We start from the raw sequence: 18,722 nt of genomic DNA, 5'->3' as shown, positions 1-18,722 counted from the left end.
TCAAAGACGGGCATGAGGCTAGACAGCAGACAGTACAGTATAAGTGGCACTTTGTTTCCTCTGTTTGATCTTTAAACTTGTTTATGTTACTCTTGCTTGAGTTTGACTGTTGTCAGTAAAGAGAAAAAAGACAGTACAGTATATATAAACTGTTACTTGCACCATAAACTGTTGTTTACTGCATATGGGATGCTTGCATTAACTAAATTATTATAATTAATAGCAGCCTTTTAGAGACAATGGCACGTTTCACTTACTAATGTAGCATCATTCCGAAATCTGTGGAATTAAAAAAAAAAAAAAAAACAAACATAGCAAGATTCAGAAGTCTGTAAATCTTTTTGTCTTGGAGAAGGCATGATTAGACAATATAATTAACATGCAATAAAAATGATTAGTATCACAACCGTCAGCAAAGCCTATATGCACATTTACACCTTAAAAGGCAGAGCTTTCATCGTTAACAATAAAACTGTACAATATTTGATTCATATATTTCAACATATATATATTTGAATCACAAATAGGCTGCTGTTGTAGGTAAACATTTGTCAATACAACATAGCATACATTTTTCCTAGTGGCCTGTTTTGTTTTCGTCTAACACATCCATTGATTTCCTTCATAACTTATGCTAAACAGGAACACGTCAGCATAGACTACTTCAGTAAAGCCTCTACTAGACTGCCATCTCCTGTTTAAAATTAAAACCACACTTTGAAGTATTCAGGGCAAAAGTCATGAACCTAGTTCCAAAAAGGTTTTGTGTTATAAGTCTTTTAATGTTTGGAGTGATGCAGTAAGTAAAATAAGAAAATAATTACATGCAAATATGTTAATGCTTTAAGTGTTCATTCATAGTGATGAGCACACAGCTGGTGTCTCTCAGTCCATCTGTACCATTAGCAGAGTTAGATCATAACAAATCTGGGTGAGGAAGTTGTATGGACTCTACAACTGAGACTAAGTGAGTGTTGATTTGTGTGTGTGTATTTACCCTGAGACTGTGGGCCCCCTTGCACCATGGGTGCAGGTGCAGCTGTGCTAAGTGCGTTCTCTATTCTTAGTAGTTTTTTCCAAAACACACAGCGCACTGCACCTCAGAGATGACATAAAGTAGATGTCCTACCTACTATTTATTAATACTACTTACTAAGTATAAGTTATGCCACACTGACATAAATAGAAGGTTCAGACCTTATAAAATATTTACAGAACTTGATATTGCAGTTCTTGCCAGATTGGCTGTGTAAGTTGCAGGGAGTGTTAAGCAATATTAGGGAGAGTATGAGTAATATTAAACAACAAAGTTGCTTATTTTGCACAGAATTTGGTGTAGTGAAGGTTCCTTAAATCCAAACATAGATGACACAGTTCATTTACAAAAGCATTTAAAGCTAAATGACCAAGTTTTAAAAAAGCAGCTATTATTATTGTAATTTCCTCTCTTCTGCAGACCAGCTGTGGCAAGCTGACAATCCAGTCCTGGCATTTTTAAAACCAAAACTGAATGTTTGCGTAGCATTGTTAGCACAAGCTGGTTAACACTGATCTATAAATACTGGAACTGTATAACCATGAAGTTATGGTTAGAACTTTGTATGGATGTAGTCATTGAGTTGTTAAAAAAAAAAAAAAAGATGTGTAAAAATAACTGGATGTAAATCTGCAAGAAAACATGTGCCTGCAAAACAGTCTACACTTAGATTCAAAAGCAAACTCATTACTACTTTTATTCAATTTATTTGAGAATAAATCCAAATTAACATTTAATGATCAAAAGTCTGACATACGTCCCTCGAGATACCAAATAAAACAGCATATATATTGGAGTGAGATGATCCATATGTGTTCACCTTGTGAGCAAATAAGTTACGATTATAGTGCAATACATATTGTGTATAGGCATTTTTTAACTGATAACCTACATCACTGCATACATGTTAGTATTAAATATCATTTGACTACATAACTAAATCAGCAGACACATTTTCAATCTATACATATCAATGTATTTGAAGATACAATCAAACATTAAAAGGCATACCATTTGTCTGTCTTTAACATTCAAAATTATTTTCCATTTAGCAAATTTATTCCAAATTATCAACCGATAAAGAATATTACAGCTGTAAGATTCCACATATCCTCAAAAAAAAGGCTCCATGTTCATTTTATAACAGGAGAAAAGGCATACTAGCATATTTAAACCAATGCACTCCGACTCAATCACTGATTTATTTGTAAGAAATGTCTAGTTATAATAGGCTGTTTAAAGGTCAAAAATCAAACCCGAGCTCCTGAAGAGGTAAAATCCCTAAACAAAGCAAACATTTTTGAAATTTGCATTCTTTCCCTTCTTGAAATGCAGCAATTATGCTTTGAGTTAGCACAACATGAACCTGAAAGTCACATGAAGCACAATAAAAGCTTTAGTTTCAAGGCTGGCAGATCTTGAGCTATATTTTACTGCATAATAGTAAATAACTTAGTGTAATAGAGTATATTAACTGGTAATAATAATAATAATATAACTTATTCATAATAATGCAGTACTAGTATGATTTTTGACTACACAACTGACAGTTCATGAACTCTTATGGGAGATCAGTATACTGTAAAGTCATTTCTCTTACCAAAGTGAAATATGGCTTTAAGGGCACAAAGGATTAACAGAGGTCTGGTCGGGGCTGGGCTCCACACAGTATCCAACAGTATCCACCTATTCTTTGAAATCCTTCATAGACCTTGGTAGTAAAAATCTATGAAGGAAGCCGAGGGTAGAGGAAGAATACACTCTTAGAAAGTCACAGCTGCTCTATACAGAGATGGAGCCCTCTCTAAAGTTGGTCTTCCCTATCAGAACGTTGAGAAGTGTAGCCTTGCCCTCCTGGCTCTCCTTCTGAGCCTGTCTGATGATGTCGCTCAGCCGGTCCTCGTCCTCACGCCCTACAAGGTAGCCCTTCCCACCGTAACCATCAGCCACTGTGTGATAATCTGCAAAAAGGAGCAGAGAATACAATCTGTCAATTAGCAACTGATGTCAATGTTATACATTAATATACATTAATTCTGTTCAGAGAATGTGATATAACCTGTACTCGTATGCAGAAAATGTACCTGTAAATGCGAGGCCACATGCCACATTGCTGCCAAGAATGGGAACCTGCTCTCTGGAAATCTGACTCCAACATGCATCGTTTCCCACCACGGCTATAACTGGTGTCTGGAAGACAAAAAAAAAAGTGAAATGTGGAATATCGGACGAAAAGAAAGAAAAATATCATGCATGTTATTGATCGAGAGAGAATAAGGATCATTCACTGGCTGAGGCCTTTAATAGGGTACAACAATTAGGCATTACAGCTCCCAGGGGCCAAAACCTCATAGCAAAATGTGTGTATAATTCTATTCAAAGGCCTCTGAGGAACAGCATTTTATAAAACGATTATATGCATACTTCTGTGACATCTAAAAATCTAGAAAAGTGTTGCATTACAATCAATTTATGGAAGAGATTTTCCCTACAGACAACCACTGTACTACTGATCAATGACACAATTAATGCAAAACTCAATATAGAGTAACGCTTCCTGTCCATCAATGACCTTGATGATTTTTAAAGACTCTTCAAATCCACACAGGTGTTTTTACCAATTGTGCCTGATTATAGACCACTTGGTGTGTGTGTGTGTGTGTGTGAGGGTCTATATCTTTGTGATTAACAATTTGAGTTTTAGATCTGTGTTTGTTTGTGTGTGTGAGGGTGTCTTTGTGAGGAACACATCCAATCTTACTGAGATACGCAAAAAGCAGCGATGGACTCACAGTTCTTCTGAAAATTTCTAGTTCTTATTGGTATGTTGTTGATACTGATAAACTGATACTGCCATGTTGTTCTTATATGCAATATTTATTCTAGTCTTGCACATGTGCTATAGATACTTGAGTTGCTTACATACACATAATGACAATATCGTAAGAGTGATTTTACCTTGTGTCTAGTGAATGTGTCAAACTCTGCAACACTGTATCCTAAGGAGCCGTCACCGTAGACTATCCACACCTGGAAAGTACACAAAGTAGCATTTCATTCACAAAAGGTTCAAATTAACTGACAGATGATCAGACAAAGCACTTTCAAAAAAGACTGTTGTCAGTACTGTACCTCAGATTCAGGCCGACACAGTTTTGCCCCTAGTGCAAATCCTCCTCCCACTCCCAGGGTCCCAAAGGCTCCTGTAGGGACAAAGAACAGTATTTGTTAAGTCAACAAATAAACAGACTTTTTTCAATGATTAATCATTTCACATTCATATCTCTGAAATGATCACATCTTAGGGACCAAACATCTGTTGTTTTACTCACAACTGTTCTTCAAAAACAACTTGATGTCTGAACTACAGGATCTCACCTGGATCTAGCCAGCGCAAAGGTCCTCTTGGTCTCATTATGTAAGCAGCACTTCCCACAAAATCACCACCATCAGCAACAATGATGCTGTCCTCAGCCATCAGCTCATCCACAAGGTGGAGGACTTTCAAAGGATTTAAGTGGTGGTCTGTCTTTTCATCAGCTTTGGCCCTGAAATGAAAAAAAAAAATACTCTTATTTCTGTGAGAAAAGAAATCCATGGATGCCTTTGCTTTAATTTAGTTGATGAACTTATGATTGCTGTCTCATCATTAACGATTTCACTGATCAAGATGTTTTTAATCACAAAGATTGGAGTGTAATTACATAACTGAGAAGAAGAGTTTTACAGTACCTCTGACCATAGACTGTACAGTACTGACACACACAGAACAGGGACCAACTGGAACTCATCAGCTCTGCTTACCTGTTAGTGTTTTCTTTGGTTATATCTCCTGCTTTGAGGCTTTGAGGCCATTCTTCTGGACAGCGATGGCCCTTCAGGCCTTTGGAAAGTCGCACTAAGAATGAACCAGCATCACCTAAAATAGGCAAATAATTACATTTTCAGACTTTAACTGTTAGACAGATGTTTTTGTCCTATCGCCAAACCCTGGAAGAGTGCAAGTCAGCTGTAAAAACTCTGTGATCACAAATGTTATAGGGTGATCAGTGAAGAAACTACTAATATAAAATGAAACATTGCTACTTTAATTGTAAACCTGGATAATAATGACATGTTGTGAACATACCCTGAATTGCTATAGTTGGTTTCCAGAACATATCTGAGTTTTTCAGCAGCTGCGTCTTATCTCTGTTGACAGCGATGATCTTGCTACGTCTGCTCAGAACTCTGCCATAACTCAGACGGAAGTCACACACAGTGCCTGCAAACAGAGCAACATAATGTTAACATTTCTTTAGGATTTATGGATGGCCTGTGGCTACACAGGCTACTTCGAAAGCACAGTTCAACCTCTAACTGTATGTCAACAAACAATTTCCAGTATTGGTTCAAGTTACTTTTAGCAAGGAAGGAAGCAGCTGTCATTCTATCAAGCACAAAATAAATTCAATATTAAATCAGTAGCACTTATCCACTGCATAACTGTGTTCAATTGTTATCACCTGTCATCTTGTGTTTATTAATTACCGCATGTCATTTTCTTAGGTTTGATTATTAAACAAGAAAAAGGGTCTACAGCCATGCTAGCGGCTGTACAATATGTATGTTCACCAGCTTAGTTAGTGTTAGCATGCTATAAGTTGCTAATTGGTGCTCAACATTAAGTGCTACTGAGGCTGATGGGAATGTGAGTAGTTCTGCAGACATTTAGGCACAAACCAAAACAACAAATTGTGAAAGTGAAATCTTGACCTGATGATGTTGCTAGATAAAAAGTCAGGGGGTCAGCGTTATTACAATTCATCCTGAAGGGGACATGAATGGTCATGGCAATCTATCCAATAGTTGTTCAAACATCTCACTGAAAACCAAAAATGTGAACTTCATGGTGGCGGTAGAGGAAAAGTCAGGGGATGGATCAATGAATAGTTGTTGAGATATTTCAGTAGTGGACAGACTGACATTGCCATCCTTATAGCCATGCCCCTAGCAGGGCTGAAAAATAAAGGCCATAATATTAACACATGGAATCTGAACTATAAGACTGTATGTCTGACCTGCTAAGAGCACCAAGTCGGCCTCCTTCAGAGCATCGCGTCTGTTCTGTCTGATGTGGATTGGGCTAGCTTTACCTAGCATGCCACGAGACATGCCCCCAAGGAAGCAAGGGATGCCCAGGTCCTCTAATGCCTTCCTGTAATGCAGGCAAACATTTTTGATGAGTATCACGAAAAGAAATCAAATTGCTCTAGATGTAGAGTAAACATCAGAGAATTTGAGTTTGTGGCTGATACTCCTCCCCTTTAATGTTTGTACTCCCTGAATGAAGACAGTAACATTACAGAGAAAAACTTCAATGCCACCCAAAGACTAACAGACAAAACAGTTGTAAAAAGACTGTATTAAAGCATTTAGAGAATTTTAAAACAATTTTAAGCACTAAAACTTCATCAATATCAAGAGTAAGCAACAAAACAATAAAAACAGTATGACACAGAATAGTAGAGAAGAGGTGGGTATAATACAATGTCCTTTACCTGATGTCATCAGCCGGCGTTGGGGGTAGTGTCGCTTGGCTACCCAGCAGAATAACAGGTTTCTTGGCTCGACTCACCAGCTCTATGCTTTTTTGAACCTGATTTGTATTGAAAAAAAAAAAACTCTTTAAACTAGGTATTTGACTAAAAATGTTACAACATTCAGAACCAAACAGCAAACCTTTAATGCAAAGAACAGACTTACCTGATCGTCTGTGGCTTGTGGGATGTCAACAGGAAGCGGAGAAACATCTCTTGTCTCCCAGGCTCCGGCAAAAAGGTTAATGAGGTGGTTATGGAGGTACCTAATGAGAAATCAGACCATCGCATCAAATCATTTTATATGTATTATTGCATTTTTGCCTGTATTTCACAGTTGAAAGTGACATGAATGGAGTAGAAAGAAAAACACTAAAGGTTTCTGGTTGTATTGAAGGTCCAGGTTGAACCAAAGATGCTAAGGTTACAAGGTATGTTTCCTTGGCTGGTGGGCTTAGAGGATGCCATACAGGCTATTCCGTTATGTATAACAATGTAACAAATCTCAGCATATAAATTGACCTATAAAATTGATCATTTCAGTTATGCACATGGCAAGTGTAATTTTATATTTGTCTGAAGTCAATCGGTCTTCTATTCTCTCAAAGTATGACTTTATTTTACTGTTATCATTTTATTACACATTGTAACAACACATGCTGATAACATACCATGAGACAATTTTTCCCATCAGGCCTTTGGGAGGGTTTTTAACCGCAAACTCTTTGGACACCAGGTGGAAGGGGTAGAGTGTGTCGATGGGGAATTCTATGAAAACAGGACCAGGAGTTCCAGACTGGGCGATAGCCAGGGCCTTCTTTACCGTAGGCACGATTTCCCTGATAGTCCTGATGGAGGCACAGAACTTACACAGCGGCTTGAAGAGAGACATCTGGTCAATATCTTGCAGTGCTCCTCTGCCCTGTACCACAAGCACAGTATATGGTGAGGTTAGTCGTTAAAGCAGAGAACAGTTATCGCTGTAACAATTAATTGATTAGTTGTTTGACAGGAAATTAATCAGCAACAATTTTGATAATCTGTTAATCGTTCAGGTTATTTTTCAAGCAGAAATGCCAAACATTTGACGGCTCCTTCTTCTCAAATGTGAAAACTTGCTGCTTTTGCTTGTCTTACATTTTAGTAAATTTAATATGTTTGGATTTTGGAAAGTCAGTCAGACAACTCAACAAGACATTTGATGATGTCACTCTGTGCTCTGTTTTTTTTTTTGTGAGACCAAATAATTCATCAATTAATCGAAAATCTAATCTGCATATTAATCAATAATACAAATAACTGTTAGTTGCAGCCCTAGTATATTCAAATCATATTTGCATCAGTATGTGAATCCACTCCACCTGAAGAAGTGTACCAGCAGCTCCTCCTATAAGCAGCAACGGAGATTCAGCCATCTGAGCATTCTTCACCGCTGTCACTGTGTTAGTGAGACCTGGCCCAGCAGTCACTGCTGCTACACCAACAGTGCCTGGTGGAGAGACAATCAAGATAGCTATCAGCTAGCCTCAAAAAACATGCTCACATCTGATTCAGTGGACCAACTGTATAAGACACAGAGACAGTCCATCCTAAATTTGTTATCCAATGACTACTTGCTGTTTGCAATATCAAGGGCAAGACACTGGCACACCTAAATGAAACTCAGCCATTACTGATGCCATTTGACAGGTAAGCCCTGTCCCAAGAGACACACCCAATTCCTCAATTCTCCAAAACTGCTGGCACCAGCATATGAGCTCAAATAAGACATATCATTTTTTTCATCCATGTGAGATAAATTTGCACCTGAGAGCCTTGCCACAGCATCAGCAGCGAAGACAGCGGTGGCCTCGTGTCTGGTGTCCACAATGCGGATGCCCATCTTCTCACAAGCCACCAGGATGGGTGAGATGTGTCCACCGACAAGGGTGAAAACATACTTGACCCCGTGGGCGCGGAGGACCTCTGCCACACTTTCACCACCATGCCGTGGGCTCTTTGTCTCAGTCTGCAGTGAGCAGAATAAAAGTTAAGTCAAAGGAGTCAAAAGAGTATTTGGACTGTTTCTTGATTAATTTAATAGAATGAACACATTTGTAACCTAGAAGAAAGCTCTATCAGATAAACAATCAGCTCAGTGTGGGTTGATGACCCTTCACAAGGTCAACTGTCACACTATCTAGTCACTGCACTGGCCTTTCATATTTCACAATAACCACATATTGTGCAGGCTTGCAGTGGTGATGTGCCTCTGGGCTTTGTGCAATCCCACTAACAGCCAAGGTGTTGTGATACCCTTTGTGCTAGAAAACCACAAGGCGGGTCAAAGTTTACGTGAATAGAGCCCAGCTCACCTTTCACCTATGACAGCCTACAGCGGTGCGAGTGATTGTGTTAAGGTGGAAACAGAATGCATGTGTATTTGCGATGACTGATCTGTGCAATGCTGCTTTAAAAGACAACGCATGTAGACAAAGAAATAGAAAAGCATGGAGGTTATGATTACCTTATAGAATTAAGAAAACCTAACTTACCTTGTGAAACAACTGGTAGAGTAAGCCAAGTTTGTAGGCTGCAAACACAAGCCCACCCACCGCAAAGCCCGCACAGCATCCAAGAATGGCTCCAAATGACTCCATGTTAGGATGTGGGAGCAAACCTTTATTTGTAAAAAGTCAACTTAGCTCAACTTAATATCCAAAACCTACTCGTAACTCGTCAAGTTCAGCAGCTCACCAGTTTAGGCTAGGCTAAGATAACTAACTGTGGAGCTGCTCCAACAACTGCTATACGCCCATTTCAAAAGTCATTAATGTACTCATACATTCACTGTGAACTTATCTTAAATAAAGTTACTGAATAAAGGCTGTGAAGAGCATTAAGAAGGCTTGAATTGGCCGAGCGCTCTTTCCGCAATCGCTCAGCCAACACAGAAACATCAACGCATATATTTACAGGTCAAGCTAGCTAAAAGTACATATAAGACTTCCGGATGCTTTCGAAATAAATCTATGCTGATATAGTGCACACACATTACAGCATAAATCGATGGTATATGCACACGCAATTTCATACATTCATATAGTCAGTTAAAGTTCTTTAACGTGACTATATTATTTGCCACAAATTTAGTCTATATTTTTTTTCAATGTTTATCACCCTAACAATGTTGTGCCTTTATTGTGAAGAAACAGATGACTTATTTTCCGGTTACTAAGCGTCGGTGTAATCGATATGGCTGCGTGTAGGTGATGACAGACAAGCCTTTGGTCCAATGAGAGCTTGTGAGGTGTGTCCCGCTGTCAAAGGTTCAAACAGCTATTTCTAATCAGCGCAAAGTTCACCACTGAAATGAGGAAGCAAGACAAATGAGACGACGTTGCAGTATTTTTATGGTATGATGGCAGAAGGCAACATAATCAATGGCATATTTTAACATTTCATCAAAGCTTTGAAAAAAAACTGCATACTGCTGCACAATTGCATTTGAAAGCATGGTTAGTAAATTAATTGATTTGAATAAGTGGCAATAACTCTGATCAATAAAATATGCCCTTGTGTGTGTGTGTGTGTGTGTGTGTGTGTGTGGTGTGAAAGTGTGTGTTTTAGTAATTATTATCACAGCAGTGTGCAAAAGGGAAGCTTGTAAACATCAATTGTCTTTCCATGATCAGGATTTTCCGCAAACTGTATTTTGTCATCGGCTTTTTGTTCCTCAAAAACAATGATCTGAAAGAAAGCATAAAAACAATATGATTTGTAATCTAATGTAACATACTACACATGCAAAATTTCTCACAAACTTATGCAAAAAAACAACAACAATGTTCCACCATGGGTATATAGGCTACCTGATTCTCTCCGCTTCTGAGCCACGGTCCTGGGAGGTAAAGGAAATGCTGGGGGCCGATGAACCAATGGCGTCCAAGGTTCTGCCCATTGACAAACACAGCTCCTTTACCCCAACCCTATGGATGGATGCACTATGATCAATAGCCTGACTGTGGAAACTGTATTATGAATTAACTAACTTGATAACACTGGTCTCATCCTGTTTAGAAAACCAAAGTGACAAATGACACACAGCTGTGTCTTTCTGCATGTATCTACATACAGAAACAAAACAGAAAAATAAAGATGTAAGCCACATAATAATTTTATTAAACATGCATAGGAAGCACTGTACTGAAAATAAATTGATATAAAATATTAGAAATTATAGATTAGTTTTAGAATGTTTTCTAATAGATGCTGTTCACCATAAAAGCTGACGGGTCATTCTACTCACAGGGAGTCTGATGAAGGTGTCTCTGGGAGAGCCATCCACATGCAGTCTGGCCTGGAAGAACCCTGGGAGTGAGGGTGGCTTGAAATCACACTTCCACTGACCCGAATTTGTTAATCTGAAACAAGGGTGAATTAATTTCAAACACATATAGTAATCATGTGAAACTACAGTGAGAGGGATTCGGCAAATCATGATAAATAATGTTAAGGTGAGGGATGCTCTTATGCAGTTATTATTCATTTGTGACATTCAGCGGATTCTTTTTATTGTGCAGTAATTACTGCAGTGCACTTATTTCTGACAGGAGTTTTAATGAAATGTTGGGCTTTACTTTCTCTGTCTTGTCTCCTTGAGTTTGTGGTTTCTTACAATTTCCTTGGTGCTTTTCACCAACATCCAGTGTCAGAACATGATCTATTTGACTGCAACCAATACTACAACAATGGGTAAATAAAAGCAGCTGCTCCCACATCAAGCGTAACACCAAAGTGGACCCAGATATTCAAGTTGCATTAGCAAATATTTGTTATTAAGCAGATTATGACAGGTATAAAGCATTTTAAGGTGAATTTGTCCTTTAATTTACAATGGTCAACAATCTACTAGTCCAGACATTTTCACAAGATGAAAAATTTAATTTTATTAACCAACCTTTTCATAAAGCCTGGCTTCATATCTAAACAGAAGATGGTGAATCCTCTCAGAGGCGTGTGATTCAACTCAATGTCTCCCACAATACCTGTAGTACAATATGAGCCAAAAATATGCTCTGAAATCTATATAAGCAATGCACAATTGGTAGTTGTAGATTCAGATGACTGAACTGGTGTAAAAGCAATAAACCGACGTATGGCACTAATGTTTGTAGGTAGAATACCTTTGCGCTGTTCATCCAGAGCTTTTCCATAATTCACTCTTCCACAGTTCTCCACAAGTAAACTCAATGTCCTGTCTCCCTTTGGTGATCAAATGCAAAAAACATGTGGAAGGAAATGAGTAGGGCAATAAAAAGTTATCACTGCAAGACATTTCAGCATTTTTCTGCTTGTTATAATATGCCAAGATAAAGTAGTGGAACAGATCATGTGCATACTGTATATATAAGCTGCTCAGAATCACATTCTGTTTCAAATGTACCAAAATCCTCAATGAGTCAAATTAAATCTTATGAAAGATATGACACAATGTTACAATCAAGGCCAAAACAAAACACAGGTAGCTCATTTAATTTCACCAAGGCTGACCAACAATATCACCATCTGCAAGAATGAAGCTGCTCTACTGATGATTGTGGGGGGGGGGGACTAAATGACAGCAAAGATACTTCTGTGCACAGGAGAAGATTTCAGTGCATCAATACCCAAGAGGTATCCGGTGACAAGTACAGAACACTGCGAGCTCTGTCTAAATGACCTGAATAAATCTGAGGTGTCACTTTGAGAAATTCTGTACAATTAAATGCCCTCGGACTCACACTCGCCACCACTAGACAAGGAGAAAATGATGGTCTATGACAGCTTTACATACATTTAAAACAGTGTAGGTACACTGGCTTTCGCCATCTTTTACAACATATTGGGTTAATACCTGACAATAACCAACAACTGTTTGCAAATATTTAGCTGAATTATTACTGCAGATAAAATATTTAAGAGGTATTGTTTTTCAATAATGAATAAGAAATCCTGTAATATTCATGCATGAGGTGGATATTGCACCATCTCTTTCTCTCAGTGCTTAATGGGAAGAAACATGCACTGGGATTTTTTTTAATTTTTGATTTGCGAGTTAATGCTTGACTAAGCTTACCTTTAATTACCTGATTGTACCTCGACATCATCTTATAAAAAGGCATAGTATCTTCTTAGGAGCATTTGGGTAGCTTTGACTAACAGGTACAACAGGTGTAACAGGTATGAATTTGAGGCTATTTAGTGAGGTATTTCTGTGAGGTTTCACACGTACATGCCCTGGTGGCTAACATAAGAAAATAACTAACATAAGTATTATTTAAAAATGTATGTGTTCCATGGGCTGAGGACAAGGACTATAATGTGGGGAGGATATAAAATACAGATATAAAAGACAGTCAGTACCTTTCCCTCAGGGACAGCCAGTTCCTGAATCTTGTAGTCCAAACTACCAACACATTGTCTGTCCACAAAAACCTAGAGTGCATTAAAAGTCACAATAACAGGATTATGTATGTGTTACCAACCAAAGCAACCAAAGCAAGGGTTCAGCCTTTTTCCCGTAATACAGTATGTGGCTTTTTTTAAGTCTTGTGCTGAACCTCTGAATAAATATTTAGAATTTATATTCTACATGAATGTGTGTCTGAGTTTTGGGTGCATCTGTATGTCCTCACCAGTGCTCTATCTCTGATGTTGTTCCTGGAGTTGAGGGTTCCTCCACTTGTGATGGTGGTTTCATACAGCGTGTAACCGTATGACTGACCATTGTTATTGTTGACATGGAGATTCTCCATGTTCACCGGCCTTTCTGACCTGTACGGCTGCATGAATAGTCTCATGGCATTAGATACAAGAATCTGGCCAAGCACAGTAAACATCAGACCTCTGAAGACATTAGAATTAGAAGAAATCTGAAGCTGTGTGGCTCTACAGGCAGGACAACATACAAGCACTGTTGATGAAGTTCCATCCAACCTACAACACATGCATGCATGTGCATGTGCATGACACTGTGTAACACACTTGGAATAAATGAGACTGCCAAACAGTATAGGACAGATTCTTCTTCTTCTTTAAAAAAGGAGCAGGTGTTTTGACACCTTGATGTAAGACCAAAACCGAGCTGCCAGGTGTGAATCATCTGTCTTGAGCATAAAGCAGCATGTTGCTAGATTTCATCTTGACTGATAACAGAGATGTTCTGTTTGTCTGAAACTCACCACATTTTACATTTTGCTCTCTGCCCAGCATGGCACTCAGTTTTATCTGACAGTCTGGTCTAGTTGGAATTTGGATTTGCATTTTCTGATTGACAGATTATATAATGAATTATAATCAATACATCTGGCAGGTGCTTGCCATCTGTACAGTAGCTTACCTTGTCGGTGAAGTGCAGGCTGTCCCACAGTGACAGGTACTGCTGGATGACAACAGCGTCATATGCTCTCCTCTCCTGAGGAGAGGGCACTTCAGGTAGAGGCTCAGCTTAAATGAGTTGGCAAAAACACAGAGTTAATGCTAATTATGACAGCCTTAATTGCTCTGGGTTGTCAAGTCATCAAATAAATAGCTAGGTGTACATGGTTTCTCATAAAATCTGTATTGCAATCAGTGCAAGTGCATGCTTAAAAAGACCTTACAGTGGTACTGGCTGAATAAATTCCTCAAGAGTTGATATTTTGTGGTGCAGTCTCCAGCCTCTGTTTGGGGAGCATCATAATCTGCAATGAAAACATTGACAAAAAAAAGAGATACAATAAAAATGCATTTTACTTTAACAGAAATCTACTGAAACATATCAATCAGACATCTGAAACATATTTTGTTATTTGGTCTTTGAGCTTTGGTGACAGAAGGTGATTCCTACCAACCATAACTGGTGACCTGAGGTTTGTAGTTGCCAAAGTCCATTGCTCCATTCATGAAGCCGAAGCTGGTTCCACCATGGAACATGTACAGGTTAATGGAAACACCTCTCTCCAGGATTTCTGACACCACAGCTAGCATGTCTGTCAGGGGACAACACACACATCACTAAGAAACTAGCAGTTTGTAGTATTTAAAAAGGAAAGCATATACTAATAAATTATTACATAGTAGACAAAATGAGTCAAAGAGCAATATGCAGAAGTGAAATAGTTGTAAAGTAAGGCAGTAATGCTCCTTTCTGTCTGTTGAGGTGTCCTTAAACAATGTACTATACCTAAACCTAGCAGCTGAAGTGTGACATTCTGATTTAAATTATAATAGAGTATCCAAAATCAGACAAAAATAGACACTGGCCACTGTGGAGCTTATAAGTGTTTTGTAAATGACATTGTGCACAGCAAAAATGTTGCCTGGAAAAATTATTTTTGAAAAGTGTTGCCATACCTTCAGCATGGAACACATGGTGATGCTCTCCCCAGACATCAAACCACCCACACCAATACTCCATAACCATCAGAGGTTTCTGGGGCTACACAAAGCAGACCACATTCCTATTTAAAAACAATTTAATAACACATTTTACTTATATAATATCTTATATAACACTATGTACAAAAATAGAAATAAATGCATATTTTACAGGAAACCAACAATGAATGCAATTGCCAGAATGTCATGACTATCAAAGATCATCCATCGCCTACCTGCATGTCAGCTAAGCACTGGATCGCTCCAAATGACAGTCTCTGAAGGTTTATGGTTTTTAGAACTGAAATGAGCAAAATATCATATCTTCAAATGTAATACAGTATTCAGTGAAAAAGTTACACACAGTTCCAAAGTTACTTTTGATATCTTCATTACCTCCCTCCATCCCTCCATATCTCAAGCCTTCCCAGTTGTCTGAAGTCAGCAGGAGCTCATTGATGCCTCTGGACTGGAGACACTGCAGGAGGAGGAAAATTAAGTGTTCCATACATGGTGGATGAATCACAGATGTCATATAAACATTTCAGTGAAAAGGAAACACTGCAAGACATTACTAAACTCACGTCTTTTATAAATGGCATGTATCTTTCATCTTTGGCATATGATCCATACTCGTTCTCAAGTTGAACTGCAATGACTGGGCCTCCTTCTTCAAACTTAAAAAAAACACACAAGGAAAAATAAATGTTTGCTTCACCATTGATGAAATATCCCTTCATCATTCTTTCACGAAATTTATGACATAAAATATTCTGACAAAACAGTGAGTTGCACTTACCATCATAGGTTTGATCACCGATACAAGCTTGTCAAAGTAGAGGTTGACAGCATCTACAAATCCAGGATACATTGTCCTCAGCTGCATGTTTTTATCTTGTAACAACCAGCTGAAAAAAACATGACAACTATATTTGGTGGCATGCTGCTAATGTATGGTGGTATTTTAAACTAATGGGCAGATGGTGTTACCTAGGCAACCCGCCCAAGTCCCATTCAGCACAGATATATGGTCCAGGACGCAGGATCACCCAGAGACCCATCTCTGCTGCTAAACTGACATAAGCCCTGAGAAAAGGCAGAAACATTTTGTGTCTAATTTGCATTAAAAATAACATCAAAACAGCTGCTTTGCATGCCTTTTTAAAATATTTAATACAAAAATGATGAAGGAGGCCTTGCCTGAGGTCCAACTGATCCTGAAAGTTGAATGTTCCTCTTTCAGGCTCATGCAGGTTCCATGGTATATATCTATAAAAGCAAGCAAGAAAATAATTCCTCCTTAAGAAATAATACAGTCTAATGGCTCATGAGATCCTGGCATTTTGTTTGTTTCTATTTTATTTGAAGGTAAAAAGTTTCATAAAGCATTTTGTACATATTTGATTCAATCTGATCCATGATTGATCTTCTGCAGTAAAAGTCCAATGAGATTATTGTGAATTGAAGTATAGTCAAGTTTCAGTGATAGCTTACGTCGTGAGAGTATTGAGGCCACAGGCCTTCATCTTCAACAGCCGGTCCTCCCAGTAGGCTCTGGGGACACGGAAGTAATGGATGGAGCCCCCCAGGATGCGGAAAGGCTCTCCCTCCAGAGTGAACTGAGAGGAGTCGGCCCTCAGACCCTCCACACGGCTCATTCTTCTTACTTCAGGACGATGTCTGGCCAGGAAAACACTGTTCGATAAAATAGAATAGAAAAAAAAAGAATGGTTCTGCTGCGTTCTGTGTGTTGGATGATAACATTCAAAGGTATACAAAAGTGACATTTTAACATGTGTTTCAGTAATACAATTTTACAAACAGCAAGCCACTTCGAATGATGTATCTCTGATATATTGTACACAAAATTAACAAACTTCTATAAAAGCATAACAAAGGTCAAACCTTACCAAGACTGAACAGGAAAGTTCCAAATTCAAGAATACAGAAAATCCTATTCACATTGAAAAAATATTATCAATGCTGTACCTTGAAGCTGGCCTCGTCACTGAGCATTTGAAGGGATGACAGTGCTGGGAGGCCTCAAACACTGTGGATAAGGGAAACTATTGTTGTTTCAGAACAAACATATAATAGTGCTCTGTCTGTCTCTCTCTCACTCCCTCTAGCTCTTTAGCCCTCAGTCAGAGAGGGGAGGCAGCATTGTGTATATAGTAATGTTGATCTCATGATAAAGTTTAGCTATACAGACTAGAATGTGCTGATGCCCCCTAGTGGTTCAAAATATAATCACAGCCTACAGATAAGGGACTGTGTGCAAATGTGGTCATGGTGTGCAATAGTATACGTGTGTGTGGACATGAAAGAAAATGGACTGAGAGGAAATGGTCAATTAGTTACTTTTACCTTTGACACAGGGTTGACAGAATATTTTGCAAAATGTCACTTGACATTGTATATAGTCAGGCTAGGAGCTGATGAATTTTGTTGTCAATTTATATAGATTTAACTCAGTTAGGTATTGTAGATAAGGTAGGTAAGGCAGAACAATTGCATATTGTATTTCTAATTACATTTAATTTTGCACCTCCTTAGAAAGCATCCTGGAAATTCTATTTGCCAAAATATGTAAAAAGACAGTCACTAAAAAGGCGCTGTAGAACAATTAGATTAATGTAGACTGTGATGTAAAAACAATACTATCTTGTCTCAACTTGAGAAATGCAATAAGAAACTTTCGTATTCCTACATTTACAACATTTAAATAGATCATATTGTGCCCCTTTCCCAGTTTAATATTCTTATTTTTGTGGTCTATTTACAAACATTTGCATGTTTTTATAGACAAAAAGCACCTACTTACAGCTGTACAAGACATGGATGCAGGCTGTTTTGTGTCTGATCAGAGCCCCTCTCTTCTGATTGGCCGACTGTTTTCTAAGTGACACACGCCCTGGCCAACCAAAGGTAACGGATTGTAGCAAGCAGGAGAGGAGAGAAATTAGCGCAACTATAAATGACAACAAAACACAGTAGAGACTCTCACACTGAGCTGAAATGAATGAGTGCACATAATTTAGGTAAATAATATAGATAAACATATTTTGTTTTTTTCAGGAGGAGTAAGCCGCAATGGGAGGGGAAACACTGAGCATATAGTTGTCACATCACAACCTTGTGGAAGTCAAAACGGCTAATTTAAAGGCACAGTTTCTGAATATAGGCTGTGTGCATTTCTCCATGGACTGAGCGCTTTGATACTTTCACAATATTTGTACAGTGATACACAGTATTTTTGGGGCAGCTGTGGCTCAGGCTGCATGTTGAAGTGTGCTTGGGCAAGATCCTGAACCCCAAATTGCCCCCTGCGCCATCGGTGTGTGAGTATGTGTGTGAATGGGTGAGTAAGTATTAGAGACATTTGTAAATAAAAATAAATAATTACATAGTGTTTGGATAAAAAGCACTATATTGCTCCTGATGAGCAGGTTGGCACCTTGCATGCCAGCCTCTGCCATCAAGTGTATGAATGTGTGTGTGAATGGGTGAACGTTGGTATTTAGTGTTAAGTGCTTTGAATGGTTGGTAGAAAAGCACTATACAATATGCATTTATCTGCTTTATAATAATAATAATAAAAAGGAAATCTGAGGAGAACATTTTTGATTGTGATAATGTTCAATCTTTTTTTTAAAATAATAATTAAAGCAAAAAACCCAAAAAGAAGTAAGGGAAGTTTTCGAATTTGAATGTTCTGCGTTTTTTCT

General features: G+C 38.3%; 2 protein-coding genes across 2 annotated transcripts; both read right to left on the bottom strand.

The window, feature by feature from the left end:
• Positions 1-1,725: 1,725 nt before the first annotated feature.
• On the bottom strand, positions 1,726-9,567 carry ilvbl (ilvB (bacterial acetolactate synthase)-like). The gene is made up of 14 exons (XM_042414064.1): positions 9,150-9,567; positions 8,422-8,623; positions 7,977-8,104; positions 7,287-7,537; positions 6,782-6,881; positions 6,577-6,674; positions 6,097-6,233; positions 5,166-5,300; positions 4,841-4,955; positions 4,415-4,584; positions 4,169-4,239; positions 3,995-4,066; positions 3,121-3,226; positions 1,726-2,997 (listed from the first exon to the last, which is right to left on the bottom strand). The coding sequence occupies exons 1-14, from the start codon at positions 9,252-9,254 to the stop codon at positions 2,819-2,821; spliced, it is 1,869 nt and encodes a 622-aa protein (XP_042269998.1). The 5' UTR covers positions 9,255-9,567; the 3' UTR covers positions 1,726-2,818.
• Positions 9,568-10,018: 451 nt separating this feature from the next.
• On the bottom strand, positions 10,019-18,347 carry LOC121898467 (beta-galactosidase-1-like protein 2). Its single transcript, XM_042413556.1, has 20 exons — positions 17,819-18,347; positions 16,984-17,044; positions 16,489-16,689; positions 16,195-16,263; positions 15,985-16,080; positions 15,794-15,902; positions 15,579-15,671; positions 15,391-15,472; positions 15,231-15,295; positions 14,971-15,055; positions 14,469-14,606; positions 14,238-14,318; positions 13,976-14,082; positions 13,272-13,418; positions 13,000-13,071; positions 11,781-11,859; positions 11,555-11,642; positions 10,904-11,018; positions 10,467-10,583; positions 10,019-10,344 (listed from the first exon to the last, which is right to left on the bottom strand). The coding sequence occupies exons 1-20, from the start codon at positions 18,054-18,056 to the stop codon at positions 10,234-10,236; spliced, it is 2,154 nt and encodes a 717-aa protein (XP_042269490.1). The 5' UTR covers positions 18,057-18,347; the 3' UTR covers positions 10,019-10,233.
• Between the last annotated feature and the right edge of the window lie 375 nt (positions 18,348-18,722).

The sequence above is a fragment of the Thunnus maccoyii genome, chromosome 6 (genome assembly GCF_910596095.1).
Source record: "Thunnus maccoyii chromosome 6, fThuMac1.1, whole genome shotgun sequence".
NCBI lineage: Eukaryota > Metazoa > Chordata > Actinopteri > Scombriformes > Scombridae > Thunnus > Thunnus maccoyii.
Note: the sequence above shows the minus strand (reverse complement) of the source record. Positions and strands in the feature narration are given on the sequence as shown.